The 27,256-nt window shown below is 45.4% G+C and overlaps 1 protein-coding gene across 1 annotated transcript in view; it reads left to right on the top strand.

Moving 5' to 3' along the window:
- SPHKAP (SPHK1 interactor, AKAP domain containing) overlaps positions 1-27,256 on the top strand; it is a 475,388-nt gene that overhangs the window by 434,034 nt on the left and 14,098 nt on the right. Inside the window, exons 8-11 of the mRNA XM_073674429.1 lie at positions 14,171-14,347; positions 15,929-16,003; positions 20,569-20,615; positions 23,499-23,683. Of these exons, the coding sequence (XP_073530530.1) occupies positions 14,171-14,347; positions 15,929-16,003; positions 20,569-20,615; positions 23,499-23,683 (484 nt within the window). The remainder of the gene's footprint in view (positions 1-14,170; positions 14,348-15,928; positions 16,004-20,568; positions 20,616-23,498; positions 23,684-27,256) is intronic.

Here is a 27,256-nt window from a genome sequence, read left to right as displayed (position 1 = left end):
TCATTTTAAATATTGTATTTGTTCCTGTATTGTTTTTTTTTTACTTCAAAATAAGATATGTGCAGTGTGCATAGGAATTTGTTCATAGTTTTTTTTAAAAACTATATTCCGGCCCTCCAATGGTCTGAGACATAGGCGGATTATAATGAGGGCAATCCGGGCTACCGCCCGGGGCCTCGGGTCTCCTCGGCTATGGCCGGATTGCCCCCATTATATGTGTGGCCCCGCGGCACATACCGGCAGACAGTGGCGGGGGGGCCCCCGGACCACTCCCCCAGCAGCGGTGCACGGCCGCTGCTTCTTCTTCGGCCGGGCCAGCACTGCAGCAGTTAACTTCCCTGTGCTGGCCCGGCGCGTCACTGCTAGGAGACACTGCCCTGTGCGCGGCCGTGTCTCCTAGCTGTGACGTCATGCAGTGCGTGCCCGGCCTGCACTGCTACTTACCACCGGAGAGGAGCAGGAGCCAGGAGGACTGGAGGCGAGCCGGGGGATGGTGAGTGTGGGTGTGTGAGAGAGTGTGTATGTGTGAGAGTGAGTGTGTGTGTGTGTGTATGTGTATGTATGTATGTGTGTGCAGGCAGATATCATTGTGTGATGTCTGTTTATATGTATTTTTGTGTTTCAAATGTGTTTATGCGTGTATGTGTATGTATATGTTTGTGTACGTGACTGCGTGCGGCCTCCTGCTGAGTATAGATGGCGCCGTGCGGCCTCCTGCTGTCTCTGGAGGGGGGGCCGTGCGGCCTCCCGCTGTGTCTAGATGGCTCCGTGCAGCCTCCAGCTGTGTCTAGATGGCTCCGTGCGGCCTCCCGCTGTGTATAGATGGCTCCGTGCGGCCTCCCGCTGTGTATAGATGGCTCCGTGCGGCCTTCCGCTGTGTATAGATGGCTCCGTGCGGCCTCCCGCTGTGTATAGATGGCTACGTGCGGCCTCCTGCTGTGTATAGATGGCACCGTGCGGCTCCCTGCTGTGTATAGATGGCTACGTGCCGCCTCCAGCTGTGTATAGATGGCTCCGTGCGGCCTCCCGCTGTGTATAGATGGCACCGTGCGGCTCCCTGCTGTGTATAGATGGCTACGTGCCGCCTCCAGCTGTGTATAGATGGCTCCGTGCGGCCTCCCGCTGTGAATAGATGGCACCGTGCGGCTCCCTGCTGTGTATAGATGGCTCCGTGCGGCTCCCTGCTGTGTATAGATGGCTCAGTGCGGCTCCCTGCTGAGTATAGATGGTGCCGTGCGGCCTCCCGCTGTGTATAGATGGCACCGTGCGGCTCCCTGCTGTGTATAGATGGCTCTGTGCGGCTCCCTGCTGTGTATAGATGGCTCCGTGCGGCCTCCTGCTGTGTATAGATGGCACCGTGCGGCTCCCTGCTGTGTATAGATGGCTCCGTGCGGCTTCCTGCTGTGTATAGAGGCTCCGTGCGGCTCCCTGCTGAGTATAGATGGCGCCGTGCGGCCTCCTGCTGTCTCTGGAGGGGGGGCCGTGCGGCCTCCCGCTGTGTATAGATGGCACCCTGCGGCTCCCTGCTGTGTATAGATGGCACAGTGCGGCCTCCCGCTGTGTCTAGATGGCTCCGTGCGGGCTCCCTGCTGTGTATAGATGGCACAGTGCGGCCTCCCGCTGTGTCTAGATGGCTCCGTGCGGCCTCCCGCTGTGTATAGATGGCACCGTGCGTCTCCCTGCTGTGTATAGATGGCTACATGCCGCCTCCCGCTGTGTATAGATGGCTCCGTGCGGCCTCCCGCTGTGTATAGATGGCACCGTGCGGCTCCCTGCTGTGTATAGATGGCTACTTGCGGCCTCCCGCTGTCTCTGGGGGGGGGCGCCGTGCGGCCTCCCGCTGTGTATAGATGGCACCATGCAGCTCCCTGCTGTGTATAGATGGCACCGTGCGGCCTCCCGCTGTGTATAGATGGCACCGTGCGGCTCCCTGCTGTGTATAGATGGCTACGTGCCGCCTCCCGCTGTGTATAGATGGCTCCGTGAGGCCTCCCGCTGTGTATAGATGGCACCGTGCGGCTCCCTGCTGTGTATAGATAGCTACGTACGGCCTCCTGCTGTCTCTGGGGGGGGACGCCGTGCGGCCTCCCGCTGTGTATAGATGGCACCATGCAGCTCCCTGCTGTGTATAGATGGCACCGTGCGGCCTTCCGCTGTGTATAGATGGCACCGTGTGGCTCCCTGCTGAGCATAGATGGCGCCGTGCGGCCTCCAGCTGTGTATAGATGGCACCGTGCGGCTCCCTGCTGTGTATAGATGGCTCCGTGCGGCTCCCTGCTGTGTATAGATGGCTCCGTGCGGCCTCCTGCTGTGTATAGATGGCTCCGTGCGGCTCCCTGCTGTGTATAGATGGCTCCGTGCGGCTCCCTGCTGTGTATAGATGGCTTCGTGCGGCTCCCTGCTGAGTATAGATGGCGCCGTGCGGCCTCCTGCTGTCTCTGGAGGGGGGGCCGTGCGGCCTCCCGCTGTGTATAGATGGCACCGTGCGGCTCCCTGCTGTGTATAGATGGCACAGTGCGGCTCCCGCTGTGTCTAGATGGCTCCGTGCCGGCTCCCTGCTGTGTATAGATGGCACGGTGCGGCCTCCCGCTGTGTCTAGATGGCTCCGTAAGGCCTCCCGCTGTGTATAGATGGCTCCTTGCGGCCTCCCGCTGTGTATAGATGGCTCCGTGTGGCCTCCCGCTGTGTATAGATGGCTACGTGCGGCCTCCCGCTGTGTATAGATGGCTACGTGCGGCCTCCCGCTGTGTACAAATGGCGCCGTGCGGCCTAACGCTGTGTATAGATGGCTCCGTGCGGCCTCCCGCTGTGTATAGATGGCTCTGTGCAGCCTCCCGCTTTGTATAGATGGCTCCGTGCGGCCTCCCGCCGTGTATAAATGGCTACGTGCGGCCTCCTGCCGTATATAGATGGCTACGTGCGGCCTCCTGCCGTGTATAGATGGCTACGTGCGGCCTCCTGCCGTGTATAGATGGCTATGTGCGGCCTCCTGCCGTGTATAGATGGCTACGTGCGGTCTCCTGCCGTGTATAGATGGCTACGTGCGGCCTCCTGACGTGTATAGATGGCTACGTGCGGCCTCCTGACGTGTATAGATGGCTACATGCGGCCTCCCGCCGTGTATAGATGGCTACGCGCGGCCTCCTGCCGTGTATAGATGGCTACGTGCGGCCTCCTGCTGTGTATAGATGGCTACGTGTGCTCAATATTGAGTCATACAATTAATGTAAGGCTATGTGCCCACGATGCAGAAATGCTCCGGATTTTTTTTGAGCGTTTCTGCATCTCCCTGGCAGAAAAAACGCATGCGGATTGTACATGCGGATTGTACATGCGTTTTTCCTGCCAGGGACATGCGGATGTGAAGCGTTCTTCACATGCATTTCCGCATGCGGGTTGACAAGCGCTTTCCAAGCGATTTTAGCATCACTTGGAAAGTGCTTGACAACTTGGTCACACTATATAAATCCATGCAACCGGCATGGATTTATATAGTGTGACCGTAAAAGAATGGTAAAAAATAAATATATACTTACCTTCTGATGGCCTGCTGACGTCAGCGGTCGCGTGACCCGTCACATGACTAAATGACGTCACGGCAGGTCCTTTTCAGACCATCGCGAGCTGCCGGCAAGCCAGGACGCATCGGATAAAGACACCGGGGGCCATCAGAAGGTAAGTATAATATTTTTTTTTTATTTATTTATTTTTTTACAGGTTCTATGGTACCCGGGGTCCGGAGGAGAATCTCCTCTTCTCCAAACCCGGGTACCATCCGCACATTGAAACACATGGATTCTGCATGTACAGATGCAGTGATGCAGATTCCATGTGTTCCAATGCAAGTCAATGGTGGCGAAAGCGCTGCGCTTCTGCAAAATAATTGCTAGTGCTGCGGATTTTTCCGCAATGATAATCCGCAGCGGAAATTTCCGCAGCATGTGCACAGCACATGCGGATTATCATTGGGGAACATGGCAGACCTTCTACCAAGCGTTTCTTAAGCGTTTCTGCAGCGGAATTGCCGCTGCGGAAACGCTTAAAAAACGCGTAGTGGGCACATAATTTTATTTAGGCTATTATAATTAATATTGTGCCAAATTAATTTCACGTGAACTATCACATGATCTATCACAGGGGATCATGTGACATGTCACGTGATACATCAGGTGTGTGTGTGTGTGGGGTGGGGGGCCCGCGCCTTCTAAACTGCCCGGGGCCCTTGCTACTCTTAATCCACTCCTGGTCTGAGGGACCGTGAACTGGCCCCCTGTTTAAAAAGTTTGAGGACCCCTGTTCTATAGAGTAGTGAAAGCATGTTTATTTATGTCTCTTTCTCTTTTACCAATGAAGTAGTCCTCTAGTGTTTCACGCAGGATGATACAATCCAAATTTATTGTCAGAGTAGTATATCTCATTGACCATTCTTTAATAGCTCACTCACCAATATGGCACATGGATCGACCTTCTCTTCCTGCAATATCTATGGGACTGCTGGAGAAAGCCAAGCGCTGTACTCAGCTTTTTCTGGCAGTCCCACTGACAATGAGAAACTTGTTTTTTGGGGGTGAATTACACTGATGGCTTGACTCAACTTTTCTAAGTTAGGATAAAAGATATAAACAAAGAATATAAATTGTTTGTGTTTTGAATCATTCACTGAATTGTAACTGAGAATTTATTATGAAGCCGGAGAATGTCAGCTGCCATATTTTCTTTCATTATAAGGTAACTTCATACCATGTTTCAAAAATAAGGGATAAAATTATATCCAAGAGATTTAGTATATTTCAAACTTGGATTTTGTCTTCTAAAAGTAAAGAACAGCTAATAATGGTAAAAGCATGTAAAGAAAATATGCCTGTTGTAAAACTAGACCAGAGCTTTGACGAATTTACATGCATTAATTGGGTTGTCATGCGAGAGACATTGTTGGCATATCCAATAATTGTCTGATTGATGCAGGTCTCACTTCTAGGACCTGCATCAATCTCTAAAACAGGGGGTCCCCAATCCTTCATTCCAGCCTATTTCAGACTACCAGTGAGTAAAAAGATGGCGGTGTATACATGTGCTCTCTCCATTCATTGCCATAAGAGTTCCAAATACAGCCAAGTAAATAATCTCAGCGGAATTTGGAGTTCTCATAGCATGTGCTGCCACTTGTCCACTCACAGATCAGACATGGGGGATGAGGGGATTCCCGTTCTGAAGATAGATGCAGGTCCCAGAAATGCATCTATCAGAAATTTATGGCATAAACTATGGAAATGCCATAAAAGTCCCTCATGAGACAACTTTAAAGACACTTTTTACATAGGTCCAGACAGGTCTTGGTCCTGCAGCAGTATTGCGGAGTTTGATCCCATATTATTTTGCAGTTGTTTAAAGTGGTTGTGCATTATTTACACTATCCCTTCTTAAATGCTGTCATCTCCCGTGCTAAATAAAAAAATATTATACCCATCTCCTGCACTGGCGCAGTTTCAGTGATTTTGGCGCTGGTTCTCCTTCTAATTGGTTGCTTTGCTCACATTCTCATCGGAAATCCTGCCTTTGTCCAAGGGAAGTTTGAACGCTGCAGCCCATGAGCAGCTGCTGATGGGCAGCAGGGCTCATGTAGCGTAACAAAGTCATTCCTGGAACGAAGCTGATGTGGGATTTAAGTATAACGTTTTTTATATTTTACATGGGGCTCTACAACATTTAAGAAGGGGTTGACCAAGTAGTGGACAGCCCATTTAAGAATAATGTTATCTTGAACTCTAGTTATGAGAAAATCTATAAGATGTGTAACATATAACAACAGACCAATTATATTTATTATAATGTATATATATTATGTGACTGGATCTCAGAAAGAGAATGTTTTGTTTGTTCTTAAAGAAGCACTCCTCCCATCAAAGTTTTTATCCTCTTAACCCCTTAAGGACCAGAGCATTTTCCGTTTTTGCTTTTTCGTTTTTTGCTCCTCTTGTTCCCAGAGCCATAGCGTTTTTATTTTTTGGTCAATATGGCCATGTTAGGGCTTATTTTTTGCGGGACGAGTTGTACTTTTCAACGCCATTACTAGTTTTACAATATCGTGTACGGGAAAACGGGAAAAAAATTCCAAGTGCGGTAAAATTGCAAAAAAAGTGCAATACCACAGTTGTTTTTTATTTATTTATTTTTACCACGTTCACTGAATGCTAAAACTGACCTGCCATTCTTATTCTCCAGGTCATTACGAGTTCGTAGACACCAAACATGTATAGGTTCTTTTATATTTAAGTGGTGAAAAAAAAATCCAAAATTTGTTAAAAAAAAAATAAAAAATAAATAAATAGCGTCATTTTCTAAGACCTGTAGCGTCTCCATTTTTCGGGATCTGGGGCTGGGTGATGGCTTATTTTTTGCGTGCCAAGCTGAAGTTTTTATTGATAACATTTTGGGGTAGATCCGATGTTTTGATCGCCCGTTATTGCATTTTATTGCAATTTTGCGGCAACCAAAAAACATAATTCTGGCGTTTAGAATTTTTTTCTCGTTACGCGGTTTACCGTTCGGGTTAATTCTTTTTTTATATTGATAGATCAGGCGATTCTGAACGCGGTGATACCAAATATGTCTATGTAGGTTTTTTTTTTTTATATTTTATTTTGAATGGGGCGAAAGGGGGGTGATTTAAACTTTTATATTTTTTTAATTTTTTTTATATTTTTAAAAACTTTTTTTTTACTTTTTGCATGCTTCTATAGTCTCCATAGGAGACTAGAAGCAGCAACCATCCGATCGCCTCTGCTACATACAGATGATCAGCAGATCCCCGGCATATAGCAGAATTGGTCCTGTGCTATGAGCGCCGACCACTAGGTGGCGCTCATAGCGACCAGCTCATAACAACCACAGGCATCTGCTGCAGACCCTGGGTTGTCATGCCCACCCATCGGTGACCCGCGATCACGTGACAGGGTCGCCCATGGGCGGGGCTTAGGACTCGCTTCCCGGAAGCGCGCGTTAAATGCCGCTGTCGGAGATTGACAGCGGCATTTAACTGGTTAACAGCCGTGGGTGGATCGCGATTCCACCCGCGGCTGTTGCGGGCACATGTCAGCTGTAAGAATCAGCTGACATGTGCTCGGTTCAGTGCGGGCTCAGTGCAGCAGCCCTCACTGAACGGGGGGATTGCAACTTGTGCGTACTAAGACGTCATGGGTTGCAAAGGGGTTAATATATTGCAATCATCATATTATAAAACACTGTGTACTTACAGTTGCTCTTGTTGCTTTTCTACCCACCTAATTCTTCTCTTTTCTCTGTTCTATGTAGAAACAGGAAGTCTCTTGTCCCTGCATTTATCATTCCCTTCTTCAACTCCTGACTCAGCTGCTCTCTCTTCCCTATGCCAGGGAGTTTTGCAGTAAGTTATGACTCATACAGGGAAAAGAGACTTCCTGTTTCTACATTAAAGCTTAATATGCAAATTGCCTCTTCAGAGAGAAAGAGGACTTGAACTCTATAGCGCCACCTATTGGAAGCAGCAATCCTACAAGTCACAATCAAGCCTTTAACAAGTCTTGCAATATGACTTAGGATGAAAGCCAAATCAGAATCTTAATTTGCAGACATGGTGTTTCGGGCTATTGGCCCTCATCAGTGCAAAGTATGAGAACTTGTTACGGATCCGGGTGGTGGAACCTCTGTGCTGCGGTGCAAGGAGGGACCAGAGGGGCATGACTAAGTATCTACTCGGCCTGACCAGGGTCGCACGGCGGCTCAGTCGACTCTGTGAACCAGGGAGGGACCGAGCAGAGGGACCAGGTGCCACTCTGGGACCGACCTTGTATCAGAACAGGTGACTCCCACGGGTCAGAAGGTGGGAACTGGCCGGTAGAGCGGAAGAGCACGGCAGGCAGGCTGACGGGTGGTCCAGGTAGTAAGGCAGGCTGATTCGGCTGAAAGCCAGACAGGTGCTCCGGGTAGGCAAGCTGGCGGGCGCAACTGATAACAGGTAGGTGCTTCCAGGTAAGCAGCCAGGTGGGCACGGCAGGTAAAGGCAGGCAAGCGGGCACGGCAGGCAACAGGCAGGTGCTTCCAGGTAAGCAAGCTGGCAGGCACGGCAGGTAACAGGCTGGTGCTTCCAGGTAAGCAGGCGGGCGGAGCCCATAGACAGACTGGCGGACTGGACTGAAGGCAGACTGTCAGACTGGAAAGTAGTCAGACTGGCGGACTGGACTGAAGATCAGACTGGCGGACAAGACTGACTTGCAGAGGACCTGAGGGCTGAAGCAAAGTAAGTATCACAGAGCAACAACCTTGCACAGGCACCTTCATATTGGAGGAGGTGCCTTATATAGGGAAAGTCCTTCGGCCATTGGCCGGGGACTTTTTAAGACGGCACTCAGCCCCTTAAAGAGGGAGGGAGCGAGCGCGTGCCCTAAGCACAGAGCCAGGGAAGCTGCGTGCACCAGCAGCAGCTGCAGGGAGGCCGGAAGACGCCAGAGCAGGACTGCGGCGGTAAGGGGAACGGCGTCTCTGCCTGGCAGGGGGCAGAGACGCCGATGCTACATAACTGATTTGGCTAGGTGAGAGGCTCTGGACTGCAGTGTAAGGGGTAACATTTCTGCTTGTGAAAAGTGACATACCGGCTCTGGCATGTCAAGGTAAGGAGGCTTATTAACTGTGCAATGCTCCTCTGGGAAATTGTAACTTGTAGGATTGCTGCTTCCAATAGGTGGCGCTATACAGTTCAAGTCCTCTTTCTCTCTGAAGAGGCAATTTGCATATTAAATTTCCCAGAGGAGCATTGCACGGCGAATAAGATTCCTTACCTTGACATACCAGAGCCGGTATGTCACTCTCCACAAGGAGAAATGTTACCACTTAGACCTACATAGCGCTTAGAAAGAGTCAGCTAGTCAGTTTTTAATCATGCGATGTAATAATGGAAAAGAGAAGAATTAGTTGGGTAGAAAGGCAAAATGAGGAATTGTAAGTACACAGTGCCATATAATATGGTGATTACAATATATTAAGAGGATAAAAATTTTGATGGGAGAGCTTCTTTCAAAAGTATAATGTTTAATAGATTTCACAAATAAAAAATTGCTATAAATGTTTCTTATTTACCATAATCCCTAATCTGTTTGAATAGTAAAACTTCCAATTTGGTCAATGGGTTTTATTTTTACTTTATTCAAAACTACATTCAGTACAGACCAAAAGTTTGGACACACCTTCTCATTTAAAGATTTTTCTTTATTTTCATGACTATGAAAATTGTACATTCACACTGAAGGCATCAAAACTATGAATTAACACATGTGGAATTATATACTTAACAAAAAAGTGTGAAACAACTGATAGTATGTCTTATATTCTAGGTTCTTCAAAGTAGCCACCTTTTGCTTTGATAACTGCTTTGCACACTCTTGGCATTCTCTTGATGAGCTTCAAGAGGTAGTCACCGGAAATGGTCTTCCAACAATCTTGAAGGAGTTCCCAGCGATGCTTAGCACTTCTTGGCCCTTTTGCCTTCACTCTGCGGTCCAGCTCACCCCAAACCATCTCGATTGGGTTCATGTCTGGTGACTGTGGAGGCGTAGCACCCCATCACTCTCCTTCTTGGTCAAATAGCCCTTACACAGCCTGGAGGTGTGTTTGGGGTCATTGTCCTGTTGAAAAATAAATGATGGTCCAACTAAACGCAAATCAGATGGGATAGCATGCCGCTGCAAGATGCTGTGGTAGCCATGCTGGTTCAGTATGCCTTAAATTTTGAATAAATCCCAAACAGTGTCACCAGCAAAGCACCCCCACACCATCACACCTCCTCCTCCATGCTTCACGGTGGGAACCAGGCATGTAGAGTCCATCCGTTCACCTTTTCTGCGTCGCACAAAGACACCGTGGTTGGAACTAAAGATCTCAAATTTGGACTCATCAGACCAAAGCACAGATTTCCACTGGTCTAATGTCCATTCCTTGTGTTCTTTATCCCAAACAAGTCTCTTCTGCTTGTTGCCTGTCCTTAGCCGTGGTTTCCTAGCAGCTATTTTACCATGAAGGCCTGCTGCTCAAAGTCTCCTCTTAACAGTTGTTGAAGAGATGTGTCTACTGCTAGAACTCTGTGTGGCATTCACCTGGTCTCTAATCTGAGCTGCTGTTAACCTGCGATTTCTGAGGCTGGTGACTTGGATAAACTTATCCTCAGAAGCAGAGGTGACTCTTGGTCTTCCTTTCCTGGGGCAGTCCCCATGTGATCCAGTTTCTTTGTAGCGCTTGATGGTTTTTGCAACTGCACTTGGGGACACTTTCAAAGTTTTCCCAATTTTTCGGAATGACTGACCTTCATTTCTTAAAGTAATGATGGCCACTCGTTTTTCTTTACTTAGCTGCTTTTTTCTTGCCATAATACAAATTCTAACAGTCTATTCAGTAAGACTATCAGCTGTGTATCCACCAGACTTCTGCACAACACAACTGATGGTCCCAACCCCATTTATAAGGCAAGAAATCCCACTTATTAAACCTGACAGGGCACACCTGTGAAGTGAAAACCATTTCTGGTGACTACCTCTTGAAGCACATCAAGAGAATGCCAAGAGTGTGCAAAGCAGTCATAAAAGCAAAAGGTGGCTACTTTGAAGAACCTAGAATATGACATATTTTCAGTTGTTTCACACTTTTTTGTTAAGTATATAATTCCACATGTGTTAATTCATAGTTTTGATGCCTTCAGTGTGAATGTACAATTTTCATAGTCATGAAAATACAGAAAAATCTTTAAATGAGAAGGTGTGTCCAAACTTTTGGTCTGTACTGTATATATACATTGCCAGCATAATAGCTCCACACATGGTACAGGAAATGATTCCATTTAGATAACTTATAAAAAAAAACTAGCACTCTTGCACAAACATGCATGATCTCATACATAAACACACGTTCCTATACACTACATATACACACACGCACACTACATACAGTATGTAACGTCGTGTTTTCTCAAGAGATTCCACTTAAAAAGCTGATAACCGCAAGCTAATGCCATTCAAGCAGCTGAATTTTTACTGAACACATGTATAGATGAGTGGCACTGTACTGTCACCGTATCATCAGTGTACGTATTGTCACTCCAAAAAGACTTTCTATTCTTGTTGGTTTTAGCAATCACACAGTGTGAGATACACCATCCTGGTGGTTCACATACATACTGGCACAAAGTGGCACTATTTTTATGTTGATGCTACAGAACAGTTTATGTAACTTTTTATCAGGTGTCTGTTCTGCTCACAGAGTCCACCCAAAGAAACCCAAACTGTGTTGCTTTACACAGTCCTACACTAATATCGCGGTCTCTGTCATTTATCTGATGACAATTTCTTCTCTCCCAGACTCTGCTTTCAAGGGCACTACTTCTCTGACCGAGACCTGCTTTTCTGTCTCCTCATTTGTTCGTTATAAAGTTACCACCCATTGGGTCATCTCATTACAGGACAACTAGGCCGCACATTAGGTCTACTTCTCTCTCTCTGTGGATAGTGACTGTAGACCAACCTTTCAGCTTTGGCTTTCTACTGAAGCATTGCTCCCCGTCTACTTCAGTAAAAGTAAAAGTTCAGGACTTTACCACCAGTCAAGGCCACAGTCATTCCGGGCAACCACCCCTTGCTGCAGTTATTCTTCTGATCTACAAGCATGAAAATCTTCCTCAGTCTCAAATAGGACCTAACTACAGTTTCTCATAGGTTTGTGTGGCACCCCAGGAGTCCGGTTGCCACAGTGGCATTGCCTCCCTCACAAGGGGGTGATGCCATGCCTGGAAGCAAGCAGGGGTCCCCTAATCAGGTATACTAGCATGCAACACTTCCTGACTCCAGACCAGCAAGGGGAGCTCCTCCCCTTAGCAACTGGGATCTGGAGGCGGGGTTAGTTAGTGTGAGGAGAACAGACAGGAGTTGAAATCAGTACGTCGACGAGGAAGGACCTAGGGAGTGGAGCTGCACGGCAATTCACCCCAGAGGAAGCGCAGAAGAACCGGACGCCGGAGTCCGAGGTTGTGGGGCACCGAAGGCCCAGCAGCAGAAACCGGAGGGCAGGAGACTGCAGGTCTCCTGGCCCCATCAGACGCCCGGAGGCTCAGCAGCACGATAGGGCCCAGCACCGCCACGTGGGAGTGACACTCCAGGAAGGCCCGAGCTGCCTGCCATATGGGTGAGAACAAAGACGTTTTACGCAGGGACCAGGGACGCAGCATAGCTATACGCAGCAGGGCCAAAGAGGTAGCGCAAAGGGAAGGCCTACAACTCCACCTGGCTAGGTGGATCCCCCAACTTGCTTCCAGGCCGCCCGGACCTCTACTACCAGCTAGTACCCGTGCCCCGGTCTGCCTAACCACCGCAAGTAAAGATAAGAGGAAACCGCCATTAAATTGTGGACTGATTATTAACTGCGCCATCCTCTGCACTACACTGCACCACGAGTGCTACGTTCATAACGGCAACATCTACACTGCCCTGGAGCTAAGCTCTGCCTGCGGAGAGCTGAAACAACTCTGCTGCATTCACACCAGCTCCAGAGGATCTGCACCGCAGCGGCGGCTCCATATAGCCGCATACCACAGGTGGCGTCACGAACTGTATATAAAAACTATAAATCCCCTGCAAATATCCCCTTTTTACTGACCGCCCTGGGTCACGGACCGGGTCACCGCCACTGTGACATCACCCCTAGCAACGACCGGCCCAGCACCGAGTACCCCACTGCCCAGGGGGCGCGTCATTTGAACACATCACCATCAATCACCTCTGGTTCTCTTAATGGACAGACTCATATCTAGAGTTAATTCCACCTAGGATGATCTTATAATTCAACCTCACTGTACTTCGATCCATACATCAACCCCACCACTTGCCTAGTCCTAGGTATATCAGTATTTACTTTGCTAGATTACTCACCTGCTTCTGTGACACCCCCAGGGCTATGATGAGAAGAAGCAGGTGAAATGCTCCTCTATGTGTGGTGTCAGGCACGACTGTTATTCTTTGGTACTACCTCCAGGCCGTCAGAATTTCCAATGACCAAACCAGCACTGGCCTCCATATCGTGTCAACACCTTCAGGTGGACTGGTGTCTAGGCCTATTAACTTGACAGGAAAGCAGCAATTTTAGCAGGCACTGCATACTCCCCACTTGCAGGCTCTGACTGGTGATGCCTGAGCCTGCTCACCAGTTGAACAATTTACATTTACATCATGTGGCTGAATCCACTGCCTGTCTTCACTTCTTCCAAATCCATACATCCATGCCACTATAGAACCTTCTGGCCTGTGGGAAAAAATACATTATACATACATGTAGAAAATGTATTACAATGTAAAAGATTCTGGTGTAAACCGTCTTCAAATGTCTCAAAATTTACATCAGTCTCAGCCAGTTTTATCAAAAGGAGTGCAACATGGGTGGGAAGGGACATAGCAAAATCATGAAAATTTACACCGCTTTAGTGGCATAAATCACATAAAAATCTACTCTGGCCCCTGACTGTATATCGATGGATATCTATGGGTACCGATCTGTCTTTTCTTTGTGCTAACCTAGCACCAGAGAATTTGAAAGATGTAGGGGACAGGAAAAGGAAAGCAACCACAAAACCAGGCAATATATGATTTATATGTTATCATATACTGTAAATGCATAGTTGTCCATAAAAGCTGTAGGCACAAAACAATAGGTGATTTTTTTTAATTAAGGCCATTTGCAAATTTGCTTCCTTGGCCGCAATACCTGTCTCACGAACAAAGTTGGTTAGGTGTCGCTGCCACATCGCAGTGCAATACAATTGAATGGGGTCGCATTCCAACCTTGATGTTGCTGCGCCCACGACAAGCAAGTCACAAGAAGTCCAATCACACCTGATTTTTTGCGACTTGGTTGTCGCAGTATCCTTTTCACCCTTATTCCCTTGTTTTGTGCTGCAATATAGCAACGACATCTAGCAAAATTTGGTTAGGCAACAGGTGTCGCTGCCAAAGTCACTGTGTAGTCCAGCCTTAAATACATCGTAGAATTTAAAAAAATATTGCAAAGATAGACCTTCCCTAACCCAGAACATTTAGGTCAATGTCATTACATTTCGTTGCAATGTACAGACTGATACCATGCTTTTTTTTTTTTTTAAATCCAGGCCATGCCAGGCAAAGCAGGGTATTGAGAGGTCTACAGAAACGAAGGCAAGACCTGAACTCCCAACTCCTCTGAGCAGCAGTGAAGACAGCACAGGTAGCTGGTCGCAACTTGTGAATGACGAGGAAAATCTAGAGGACACCAGCAGTTTTCTTCATCTGAGTGAACGATCCACAAGGTAAGAATAGAAGCATTCAACATCCCATGTTTTATGTTATAAAACTTTTATATATGGACAGTGCAAATAACATTTCTAAAATGAAAAATACCTGGAAATATATTCTACTTTTGCGTGAAGTCTTGGTCTCCTAGTTAGGAAACATGCTGGAGTCCAGGCATTAATGGCAGACATTACAGTATACAATGTGCTGGATCCAATTTTCATCCATTTTTTTGGTCTTTGAGTTCACTTTTACCATCAGTGTGACATTCATTTTTCTCTTATGCAAAATAATTTTTTCCAAGCTTCTCCTATCCATTAAATAGTAAAAAACAGACATCACGTGGTTGAAACACAGAAGGCACTCATATGTTATCCTTTTTTTTCCCCATGGACCAGTTGACTTGTATTGGTGAGTTATTATTCATATCTCAGATAAAAAATAGACAAAGATTTTTTTTTTCTGGACACTCGGTTCGCAAAAAAAACATGGACATGTGAACAGCCCCATAGATTTTAATGGGTGCGTATTCTATCTGTGAAAAACTCGGATAGAACACGTATGTGAAAAACAGACGTCTAAATGAGTCCTTAGGTTTTGTTCACCTTTGTGTTCCATAATCTGTTTTTTCTTTATGCCACTGGAAAAATGGAATCCAAACCATGAAAGAGCTGTCACATGATGGACATCAGTGGTGCCAAGCAGATCCCACTGACGTATAATAGGATCTGTCAGACAGAGCGCCACCATAAAAACCGTATGGCAAGCTATGCTAATTCTTCCATGAAATGTGGCCCAATCGGCAGGAGAGGCTTCTAATGAAACCAGCGATTTATATGTCAGTCTAGGAGTTCTATCACTTTAAGGCTAAAGTCGCACAATCGATTTCCTCTTGTGTGAGAAAATAGGGCTGATTATGCTAATCACACTCTGGTCAGAGTTTTATCAGAGTGTGATCTGATGTTCTCAGATGTGGAGAAGATGTAAAAAAAAATGTTTCCATCCCCTCCAATCTGTCAGTCCATGAAAATTGTACCGCATTCGGATGTCATCCAATTGCAATTTTTTTTGACGACCCATTGACCTGCATGGCGAAGAGCGATCCGATTTATAGATGCAAATTGTGCATGCTGCGATTATTTTCCTCGGATATAGTTGGTCCAAGGGGAAAATCGGACATGTACACGGCCCCAAAGAATAACAAGATCGGACTCGGACTGAACATATGGTCGTCTACTCGAGTCCTCATCCTTAATCAGAAAGGTTGAATGGCAGATAGACAAGTGTGTAAAGCATTTGATTACCATCACTGAGCTGTGCTGCATTCATGGCTGTGATCTATGTTCCTTCCTGAAATAGCTCAGGTGACGGATCGGGTACGCAGTGAAACCTTCAATCGGAGGTATCATTATAGAACATAATAGCTATTATCACAGTGTATATTTTTACAACTCCACGACTGGTTTATTCTTCCTTGGAGCGCAGTAGATGTATTTCTAGAAAAAGAATAAATATAATTAAATAACGTAGGAACCAAAAGCAGAATTGTGCCAGAAATCTTAGTGTCTGTTCATTTCTTACATTAATGGCAATGGCAGCACAAGGAGCAGTATGGGCGCTGTAGATCTCGACGCGTTCCTGGAGATGGTTCCACCTGGCATTACTCCCGATATGTAAGTAGAAATTAAACTACTGGGTTTTAGAAAACGTTATTAATTTGCATTCCTTTTCATAATTTATATATACACAGGAATACGAATTGTTGAGTAAGGGTAGAGTTTAGGGCTCGTTCACACTACTGTATAAATCGAACGAGTGCAATGCGAGAAAAAAAGGGATTGCACTCAGACCAGTGTTATTCAATGGGGCAGTGCAGATCTGCATATTTTTCTCAGCTGTATTTGGCATGAGAAAAAAATGACAGCATGCTGTGATTTCATTCTGAAATTTGATGTATGCGAGAAAAAAAAAAAACGCATGCCATACGGATTATCAAAGTTGCATTCGATTTTTACGGATACATTACAATTCTGTAGCATAGGAAACTGTAAATGTTCCTGTAAAAGATTAATTTAATAGCTGCTGAGTAAAAAAACAAATTGTATACGGATGACAAGTGAGGAAAAATCATACCACTCTCCTGGATGAGAATGGGAGTGATTTTTTTTATACGCTAGTCTGTGCGGACCATTAGGCCACATTCACACGTTCAGTATTTGGTCAGAATTTTATATCAGTATTTGTAAGCCAAAACCAGAAGTGGGTGATAAATACAGAAGTGGTGACGTGTTTCTATTATACGTTTCCTCTGATTGTTCCACTCCTGGTTTTGGCTTACAAATACTGATGTAAAATACTGACCAAATACTGAACGTGTGAACGTGGCCTTAAAGTGATTGTTGCTGTAGTCAAGGGATCAGCAGGCCAAGTGGCAGGTTAGAAACACCAATAAGCTTAATTTAATTAATCATCTCCCTGGGGAGATATTCACACGTGGCACGTGGCAGATTTGCAACTGTCCAGTTGAGTTGAATAGGGTTTGCAGCAACCCACGTGCTGAAAATCTCAATTCAAATCAATAGAACTGAGTTTCAATTGTGGAAATATACATAAGAAACCTTTTTGTGTGCTAATACACCCTAAGGGCTCTTTCACATGTTAGTGTGTCCGGTACAAGTGGTGGCAGTTTCCACACGTGCCGGAGACACTGACACACGTAGACCCATTCAAATGAATGGGTATGTGCACATCTCAGTGTGTTTCCACGGACTGTGTGTCCATGCGAAAAGCACATTGACATGTCCGTTTTTTTACCCACTGCATGGACCGCAAAAAATCCCACACTGATGCCACACGAATGACATCCGTGTGACATGTATCGGCTCTTGAGAATCAGCGGTACAGTTAGCAGGGGACCATGATGAGAGTAGTAGTCTGCTCCCGCTGTCTCCAACTGTAAAAATAAGAATAAAATAAAAAATCCTTATATTTACATGTCCTATTTTTACAGTTAGAGACAGCGGGAGCAGACTACTACTCTCATCAGGGTTCCCTGCTTGTGCTGATTGGAGTAAATGGGATCAAGATGTGAGTCAGACTTTACATATAGTGGCTGAAAATTAGTTTCCTACTATATTTGCTATCACAATTCAGTACTAAGAACAGAGGGAAATAATTGGTAAATTTCATCTCATCCATGGATGAGAATATATATTAATCAACTTATATAACACGTCTTAAACATATTGCTCAGCCACGGCTCCTGTGATCAGCACTTGTGGGACCAGACTGTAGCTGAGCATGTATTGGAAAATTAGAGCTTTTCCAGTGCTCTGTTATTTCAGCTCTATTTATGAAGCCACTAAGAACCTCTTTAAGTGGCACTTAAAAGCTTGTATTTTCACTAACCATGTTAGTCATTCTCAATTCAAGGAAAGTAAGTATACCAGAATATAAAATAAATTACAGTGGTGAGACCTGGTCATATGAAATCTCTACAAATTACATCTAATGACTATGTTCAGGGCTATGTTCTTTATTGCAATTTAACATAGTCACCTAATTTAAAGAGGTTGTGCAGAATTAGGAAAAATGGTCTGCTTTTCAGCTCATCTCAATTCACCTGAATAAGGCCATGTTCACAAACTTTTTATGATTTTTTTTTAGCTAATCAGCTCCAAACTCCTCCTGATAGAAACGCTTGGAAAACTCTTCTGGGGCATGTGCACACAGAGTTTGATGAGGAGGTTTAGGCCACGGCCCCACTTTCATTATTCGGTCAGTATTTTTTCTCAGGAGTGGGAGCCAAAACCAGGTGAGAAACAATCAGAGAAAAGATATAAGAGAAACAAGTCACCAATTCTGCATTTATCACCGACTCCTGAGAAAAAATACTGACCGAATACTGATAGCAGGGTCATGGCCTTAGGAGCAAAAACTGAGCGGAAACTCTCCAAATTCTCCTGAAAGACTTAAAACGCCTCAATAATTTGGAGGTTCTTCTCAGTTTCTGCTCTAAAAACTCAACAAAAAGGCTGCGCGCACTTTCCCTGTGTGCGCATACGCTTTTTTCTGAAGAGATTATGAAAAACACCTGGTGAGAAAGAAAAAGTTCATGCCACTTATGTGAAGAAGATCCTGAAACTAGGCACTGACAAATCAAAAGACTGTTTTTCTTGAAGTTTTTTTTTGCAATCTTCCAAAATTCTTCAAGAAACATTTCAGGGCCTATGTACATGCACCGTCTTTTAAACTCAGGCAAACCTGACGAGTTTTCCAAGCAGAAGACTTCTGGAAACTATCAAGTTTTTTTTTTCCTGAAGCATCTTTTGTGCAGTTTTTTCATTTGTTTCTTGAGCATATTTTTGGACATTGTTTTTTAGCTGGAATTTTTGGAGGCTTTTCCCATGTTTTTAGAGTCGACTTTTTTATTGTTGTTTTCTCAACTTTTTTTTTTCTCCATTGAATGTAGAAACCGCTGTCATTTTTTTAAAGACAAACAATGGTTAATGTTAAAAAAAAACTCTGGTCGTCTTTAGAGTGACTTTTGAGCTTTCCCATTGACTTGTATTGTAAAGTAGAGAGCCTGTATCGTGGAAAAATGGCAGAAGAAAGGACATGTCACTACTTTTAACCTCTGGGCGTTTTCAGAAGCCTGAAGTCGTTACAAAACATTCAAAAGCCTGACCATATCTATAGCAACTCTTCTTTACACGGAAATCCACATGTTCATTCTTTTGAATGTTTTTTTTCTTATAGGTTTTACTGGTAGTTTACACTGAGGAATCCACCTGAAAAAGACATTGTGTGCACATAGCCAGGAGAATTAAAATTCCTAAAGAAAACTCCCCCAAAAAGGAGTTTCCTGAAGATGTCTTTTTCAGGTGGCCGTGCTCAGTAACCCATCTGAAAAAGTGCTCAATGAATGTTATAAAAAATAAACATATACATTGCAATGAAAAAACAACTTGCTGATCATATGTTCAGTCTTTTTACACCGGTAGCTAAAAGATGTCGTATACACATACGCAAAGTCTTGGATTGGTCCACCTCAAAAACTTTGTTTGAACTTAGCCTAAAGGCCGCCATATACATTAGATGTTGGCTGACTGTTGGCTTAACGATGCTTTGGTTGATCATTCGGCCGGTAGCCATCTAAGCCAACGCTCGCCATACACCGGAGTGCTCAATCGGCCGAGCGCTCCTGCGTTCTCTATGAGAGAGCTGTCGTCAGACATATCTGGTAATGGTTTATCTCCAGGAGACACTATGATTGGCATTCCAAAATCAGACATGCGCATTGATATTTCCTCGACAATAAATTGTCAGGGACTCCCTTATACATGAGACTGTTGGATGAACCTGCCCATATCCATGGGTGAGAGACACAGGCCATGGACAAGAGTGGTCTTGGTTTTAGATAATAAATAATGCAAATAAACCAATGTGTCAAAATTGCCTAAAATGTATAAACAGCAAAGAGTAGGAATCTAAAATGTAACCTCATCTAAAAAGATATAGCCTGGTCAACAGCTACACTAGTACCACTACAAACACGACAAAGACTGACATGTGTAATAAACCACCAACACATAGATGCATTAAAAGCCAAAATAGCTCCCTCTGCTACATTCCAACATTATCCCCTCGATTGGTTAAGTACGGTATGTGTATAAATAAGCGCCAATGGGATTGTGTACGATACGGAGGCTCTATAATAAATAGATTAAACGGTCTCACCCAAAGTATGCAGAGGCCTCTGTTGTCATTTTAAGTGAATTTCTCATCAATGATTCCACTGGGGGTGCAGATACCCATATCCAAGGGTGTAGAAAAAGCTCCCGCTGGTGCACCACTGCAGCTAGGTAGTCTTCATGTGCCATCAGTTTGAGTATAGGGACAGAGTATTCCGCCAATCGCCACCCCAATGTGTTATAGCAGGGGGAATGTGGAATGTGTTATGGAAGGGGGAGCTATTTTGGATTTTAATGCATCTTTTTATTGGTGAGGTGTTGATGGTTCATTACACATGTCTGTCTATATTTAGTCTGGTGGTTGATCAGGCTATATCTTTTAAGATGACCTATTGAAGGTTACGTTTTAGATTCCTACTCTTTGCTGTTTACACATCTCGTTTTTTTAGAATACAAAGCAGATCATTTAACAGCCCAACCTAATCTAATCCCTTAGGTTTTGCATTGCTTATATAACCTTATTTATTTTTATTTTTTTTTACAAGAAAACCAGAAAAGACAGTAGCTAAAGATTTGGAGGAAAATCCAGATGGTGAGTTACTGTATGCACAAAACAACTGAAAACCAGTTTGCCCACCAGGAGCCTCATTAAATTCATGGGGCCCGGGATTTATTATTTAAATCCACATTGTCACAATGTAATATTGAAAGTTTCGTATTTAGTGTTCAGCTAAATAAGCTTAAAATAGCTTTCCATACAGTATAATGGCCCCACATGACTTTCCATACAGTATAACGGTCACACACAGTCCTCCATTCAGTATAATGGGCCTCACATAGTCCTCCATACAGTATAATGGTCCCCACATAGTCCTCCATACAGTATAATGGCCCACATAGCTTTCCATACAGTATAACGGTCACACATAGTCCTCCATACAGTATAATGGGCCTCATATAGTCCTCCATACAGTATAATGGTCCCCACATAGTCCTCCATACAGTATAATGGCCCACATAGCTTTCCATACAGTATAACGGCCCCACATAGTGCTCCATACAGAATAATGGGCCCCACATAGCCCTCCATACAGTATAATGGGCCCCACATAGCCCTCCATACAGTATAATGGGCCCACATAGTCCTCCATACAATATAATGGGCCCCATATAGCCCTCCATACAGTATAATGGGTCCCACATAGTTCTCCATACAGAATAATGGGCCCCACATAGTGTTCCATACAGTATAATGGGCCCACATAGTCCTCCATACAGTATAATGGGCCCCACATAGTCCTCCATACAGTATAATGGGCCCCACATAGTCCTCCATACAGAATAATGGCCCCACATAGGGGTGGTGGTTCTGGTGTCGCGGGCCAAATATATAATCACCCCACGAGCCAGATTTGGCCCACTGGCCAGAGTTTGACATGTAAAATTTGCTTCTTTCTCCTCCTGGACTAATCTTTCATTCTCAAAATTCTCATTTCATAGGTAAAATCTGTATTCAATGAAGACAGATGTTACATTACTGAGATAGGAGTGGTCTAATGCCACATGTACACACACAGGACACCTTTTTTAGAATAGTTACTTGAAAGCACAGTAAGGCCTCATTCACACATCCCTGTTTCCAGTACGTGTGGTGACAGTTTCCACACGTACTGGAGACACTGAGATACGCCGACCCATTCAAATGAATGGGTCTGTGCACATGTTTCCATGGACCGTGTGTCCATGTGATCCACATGTAGACATGTCGGTTTGTTTGCGGATGCACGGTCTGCAAAATTGTCTCACGCTGAACACACACGGATGACATCCATTTTTCATCAGTGTGACACGTACCGGTGCCTGGGAATCAGTGTACAGTTAGCGCTGTTCCCAAGCGCCGGGTGCTGAACACTGCCCTCATCATGGTTCCCTGCCGGCACTGCGATCAGCACCAGCAGGGACAATGATGACGGTAGTAGTGTCTGCTCCCGCAGTGTCCCTGTGTACAAATAAGAATAAAATAATAAACTCCATATACTCACCTGTCCTAAGTGTACGCCGCTGTAATCCTCTGACCGCTGACGTCGGGAAGCCGGGGAGAATGAGCCGCTCCAGCGAGCGAGCCCCAGAGCTGAGCTCAGGAACAGTGTCCTGTCACTCACTGAGCGCAGCTCCAGGGCCGCTCGCTGCAGGAGTCATTCTCCCCGGCGTCAGCAGTCAGAGGATTACAGCGGGGGACATCTCTGGACAGGTGATTATATGGATTTTATTTTTTGAATCTTATTTATACACAGGGACACTGCGGGAGCAGATTACAACTACTCTCATCATTGTCCCTGCTGGTGCTGATCGCAGCGCCAGCAGGGGACAATGATGAGGGCAGTGTTCAGCACCCAGTGGTTGGGAACAGCGCTAACTGTACCGCTGATTCCCAGGCGCTGGTCCGTGTGATCCTAATGCAGCACACGATTGCCACACACGGACACATGGGACACGGATATCTCCGGTACCGGTTTTTCCGGTATCGGAAATATACGGACATGTGAAACCGGCCTTACCCTTTAGGCCACTAATGTACACACATTGAGTATTTGGTCAGTATTATACATCAGTATTTTTAAGCCAAAATCAGATGAGGAACAATCAGAGGAAAAGTATAATAGAAACACGTCACCACTTCTGTATTTATCACCCACTCCTGGCTTTGGCTTACAAAGACTGAGGTAAAAAACTCAAATACTCAATGTCTGCAGGTGGCCTAGGCTACGTTCCCAAGATGAGTTTTTGCTGAGTATTTGACTCTGCGGGTTTTTTGAAAAATGCAAGCAATCTATCTTAGTTAATGGGTGTGGAAATACTGCAGAAAATCTGCAACATCAAAAAGTCACCAAAAAGCTTATTATGGGAACGTAGCCTTAGATGTCAATGAACATCTCCAGACCAAGTCCACGTGCACACGTTGAGTATTTGGTGAGTTTCTTACATCAGTGTTTTTACTGCTTTTTTAATGCAATTTAAAAACTGATTTTTACGATAACAGCTAAAGCTAGGAGATTTCAGAAACCTCATGCACACACCTATTTTTTTTTTCTAGTAGTTGGGAGATAGGCGGCTTTTTCTGCCAAATCCCACGTATGGATTTGAGAGATCAATATGGATAATAATAATAATTGATCTCTCTAATCCATTCGTGGGATTTCGCCAGCAGTGCGGGAAAAGCCGCCTATCTCCCAACCACTACCTTCTAGGTCCGTGACCCTCAGGTTGCAGCAGCTTGTATACGTGTTTTGAAATCTCGAGCATGTCAATTTTTTTTAGCTTCTTTCACCCATGGTAAGCAATGAGAAGGTGCAAAGACTGCTCCATTCAGCCATTAGAAATAGACATTCTTCCTTCTGAAGCAGAACACCTTCTAATCTAGCATAATACCAATTATACCACACCTGGAGCAGGGACTAATTGCATCTCTTTTCAGAATGTACCTCTGGGTTATCGGTCGGTACCATCAGCTGTCAGCATGAAGTCTCTGTCTTAAACATTGACCTGGATTCAGACTGCGCTGATTATGAACTGCGCATAACTTTGCAGTGGATCGCCGCTTCAGAGCTGGGAATTCCGGCTGTCTACTTCAGAAGATCTCAGGAAAGCAGGATTCAGAAGGTATTGTCAGATCGCTGCCTCTGTAAGGGTGGTGAGGATGGCATCTCACCCCTCTGATATTTCTGTTGGTTGAATGTATTTTACATACATGTTACTGCTATGTATTTAATGGTTATTTTATTTCCCTATGGGCTGCAGTGTTGAACGGAGGCCACAAGATGTCACTCTCTTTCATTTCACTCTGGTATGGAGTGTAGGTGAAATCTGCCCAGATACCGATGTCAGGCACAAAAAACAGTTTGAGGGTTAATTAGAAGTACAGCCCATAGTGGGAGGGAGTTTTGTGGATTCTGAGAGAAGGGATCCATTTTAGTCAGTCTAGAAAAGTAAGAGAAAGAGGAGAGACAGATTATTCCTGGTGTGGAACTACAAGGCTCATGAGGACAAGGATGTAGTTACTGAGGCAGCAGGATGACACAGGAAAGTGGGGAAACCTGCAGAAAAGCTTAGAAGTCCAGGAAGCGTACTGTCCAGCGTGAAAGGGACCTTGGGACAAGGCATCGCCCTGCTGTGGGTACTGAAACAGGGAACACGTCTCTATGAGCGGCCCCTGGGACTGATATAAGCAAGGACACAGGGGATCAGGACATAGCGATACATGTGGACCCGTATGACTCTACCCCTAAGGAAAATGCAGGCATTTAAGAACTCTCCTTACTACTGTGCCGTACCTGTTGCCAGAAACAAAGTGCAGACTAACTCTGAGAATGGAGCCTGAGTACTGTGTGGCAAGTGATGAAGAATGCATAACCTGTTACTCTATGTTCACCTATTTGACTGTGCATAAAAAGAACACTGTTTATAACAGCTGGTTTGGCTTCTTGACTGAGAGGGTTAAACAGGACAATTCTACACCCAGCGCATTAACAGGGATTGTGGAGATCTCAGATCTCAAAGCATCGTTGCACATGCATCCACACAGTACACTACACTGTGTGCAGAATTATTAGGCAAATGAGTATTTTGCTCACATGATACTTTTTATACATGTTGTCCTACTCCAAGCTGCATAGGCTTGAGAGCCAACTACCAATTAAGTAAATCTGGTGATGTGCATCTCTGTAATGAGGAGGGGTGTTGACTAATGACATCAACACCCTATATAAGGTGTGCTTAATTATTAGGCAACTTCCTTTCCTTTGGCAAAATGGGTCAGAAGAGAGATTTGACGGGCTCTGAAAAGTCCAAAATTGTGAGATATCTTGCAGAGGGATGCAGCAGTCTTGAAATTTCCAAACTTTTGAAGCGTGATCACCGAACAATCAAGCATTTCATGGCAAATAGCCAACAGGGTCGCAAGAAGCGTGTTAGCCAAAAAAGGCGCAAAATAACTGCCCATGAGTTGAGGAAAATCAAGCGTGAAGCTGCCAAGATGCCATTCGCCACCAGTTTTGCCATATTTCAGAGCTGCAACGTTACTGGAGTATCAAAAAGCACAAGGTGTGCGATACTCAGGGACATGGCCAAGGTAAGGAAGGCTGAAAAACGACCACCTTTGAACAAGAAACATAAGATAAAACGTCAAGAGTGGGCCAAGAAATATCTTAAGACTGATTTTTCAAAGGTTTTATGGACTGAAGAAATGAGAGTGACTCTTGATGGGCCAGATGGATGGGCCAGAGGCTGGATCAGTAAAGGGCAGAGAGCTCCACTCTGACTCAGACGCCAGCAAGGTGGAGGTGGGATACTGGTATAGGCTGGTATAATCAAAGATGAACTTGTGGGACCTTTTCGGGTTGAGGATGGAGTGAAGCTCAACTCCCAGACCCACTGCCACTTTCTGGAAGACAACTTCTTCAAGTAGTGGTACAGGAAGAAGTTGGTATCGTTCAAAAAAAACATGATTTAAATGCAGGACAATTCTCCATCACATGCATCCAACTACTCCACAGCGTGGCTGGCCAGTAAAGGTCTAAAAGAAGAAAAAATAATGACATGGTGCCCTTGTTCACCTGATCTGAACCCCATAGAGAACCTGTGGTCCATCATAAAATGTGAGATCTACAGGGAGGGAAAACAGTACAACTCTCGGGACAGTGTCTGGGAGGCTGTGGTGGCTGCTGCACGCAATGTTGATCGAAAACAGATCAAGCAACTGACAGAATCTATGGATGGAAGGCTGTTGAGTGTCATCATAAAGAAATGTGGCTATATTCATCACTAATTTTTTTGGTGTTTGTTTTTGCATGTCAGAAATGTTTATTTCTAAATTTTGTGCACTGATATTGGTTTACCTGGTGAAAATAAACAAGTGAGATGGGATTATATTTGGTTTTTATTAAGTTGCCTAATAATTCTGCACAGTAATAGTTACCTGCACAAACAGATATCCTCCTAAGATAGCCAAATCTTAAAAAAAAAAACACTCCAACTACCAAAAATATTAAGCTTGGATATTTTTGAGTCTTTTGGGTTGATTGAGAACATAGTTATTGATCAATAATAAAAATAATCCTCTAAAATACAACTTGCCTAATAATTCTGCACACAGTGTATTTCCTGTAGCGGGCCGGGGTGTCAAAGAAGCAATGCTCGCCCATGACTGCTACCCTGAGCCCCGTTACATTTGGCATAGTCGGCAGGATGTGAGTTCCTCGCATGAAGAGAGTGGGTTAGAGAAGACCCATGGCACAGATGAGAGGGCGCCTGAATACATGCGGCCCAAGATGGCGGCCAGAAGCATGGACTCCAAGATGGCAACGGCGGCGGTGAAGAGAAGAAGAAAGACTGCCTATCATGAGCGTGGATGGCGCCCGAGAGCACGAAAATGTGTCCAGCTCCCAAGGGTTTCGGCCAGAAGAAGGATGTGCCCTGCAGCTAGGATCCAGCCCGGAGTGGGAGGTGCATACCTAAGGAGGGCGCGGCGCAGTGCAAGGAGCTGCCGTCGAGTGGAAGATGGCGAATGCAGGAGGCGTGGCCGAAAGCAGAGTTTCAGGGAGTGGTGTGATGCAGCAGACGTGTATGAAGTCCGGCCCAGGAAGAGGCAAGCCAAGGGCCACCGGAAATGTATGGTGAGTGAGAGGCCAGCGCCATTTGCCCTGCAGCTTCTGGAGAGAGAGGAGCTGAGGAAAACAGTAGTTGTGATGGCACACAGTGACCGCGAGGCAAGAGCACAGTCTGCATGGCTAATGAGCATTGGTGGTGATGATGAGGAGGTTGAGGCCATGAACGGTGAGAGTCAATATTAGGACCCGTATGCAGTGGGCGAGTACTGGCAGGGGTTTGGAGTCTTTTGCCTGCCCTGGGGCCCAGATTACCATGATCAAGAAGTTCCGGAGATGCCACCATCACCAATTATCGTGGTTCAGCCTGAAGGGAGAAACTCAATGTACATCGCTCGGGGGACCAGAGAGTACGTGATACCTCCAGAGTACCAAGAAGAAGCAGAGCCCACAGCAGAAGGTATGCAAGCCTCAGCTCCATCCCGTCCAGTAAGGCCAGACACAATCCAGCAACTATTACATTGTGCTCAGTTGTCAACCCAAAGGAGCTGTGGTGAATTCCTCAGAAACATTGAGCAGTGGTATGCCGAGGGAATGAAGATGATTGAGGAGCTCCGGGAAGGATTTTGGG

This window comes from Phyllobates terribilis, unplaced genomic scaffold (assembly GCF_046119375.1).
Source record: "Phyllobates terribilis strain yellow unplaced genomic scaffold, ASM4611937v1 Scaffold_3__8_contigs__length_932513732, whole genome shotgun sequence".
NCBI lineage: Eukaryota > Metazoa > Chordata > Amphibia > Anura > Dendrobatidae > Phyllobates > Phyllobates terribilis.
This window is presented reverse-complemented; position numbering and strand designations above follow the sequence as displayed.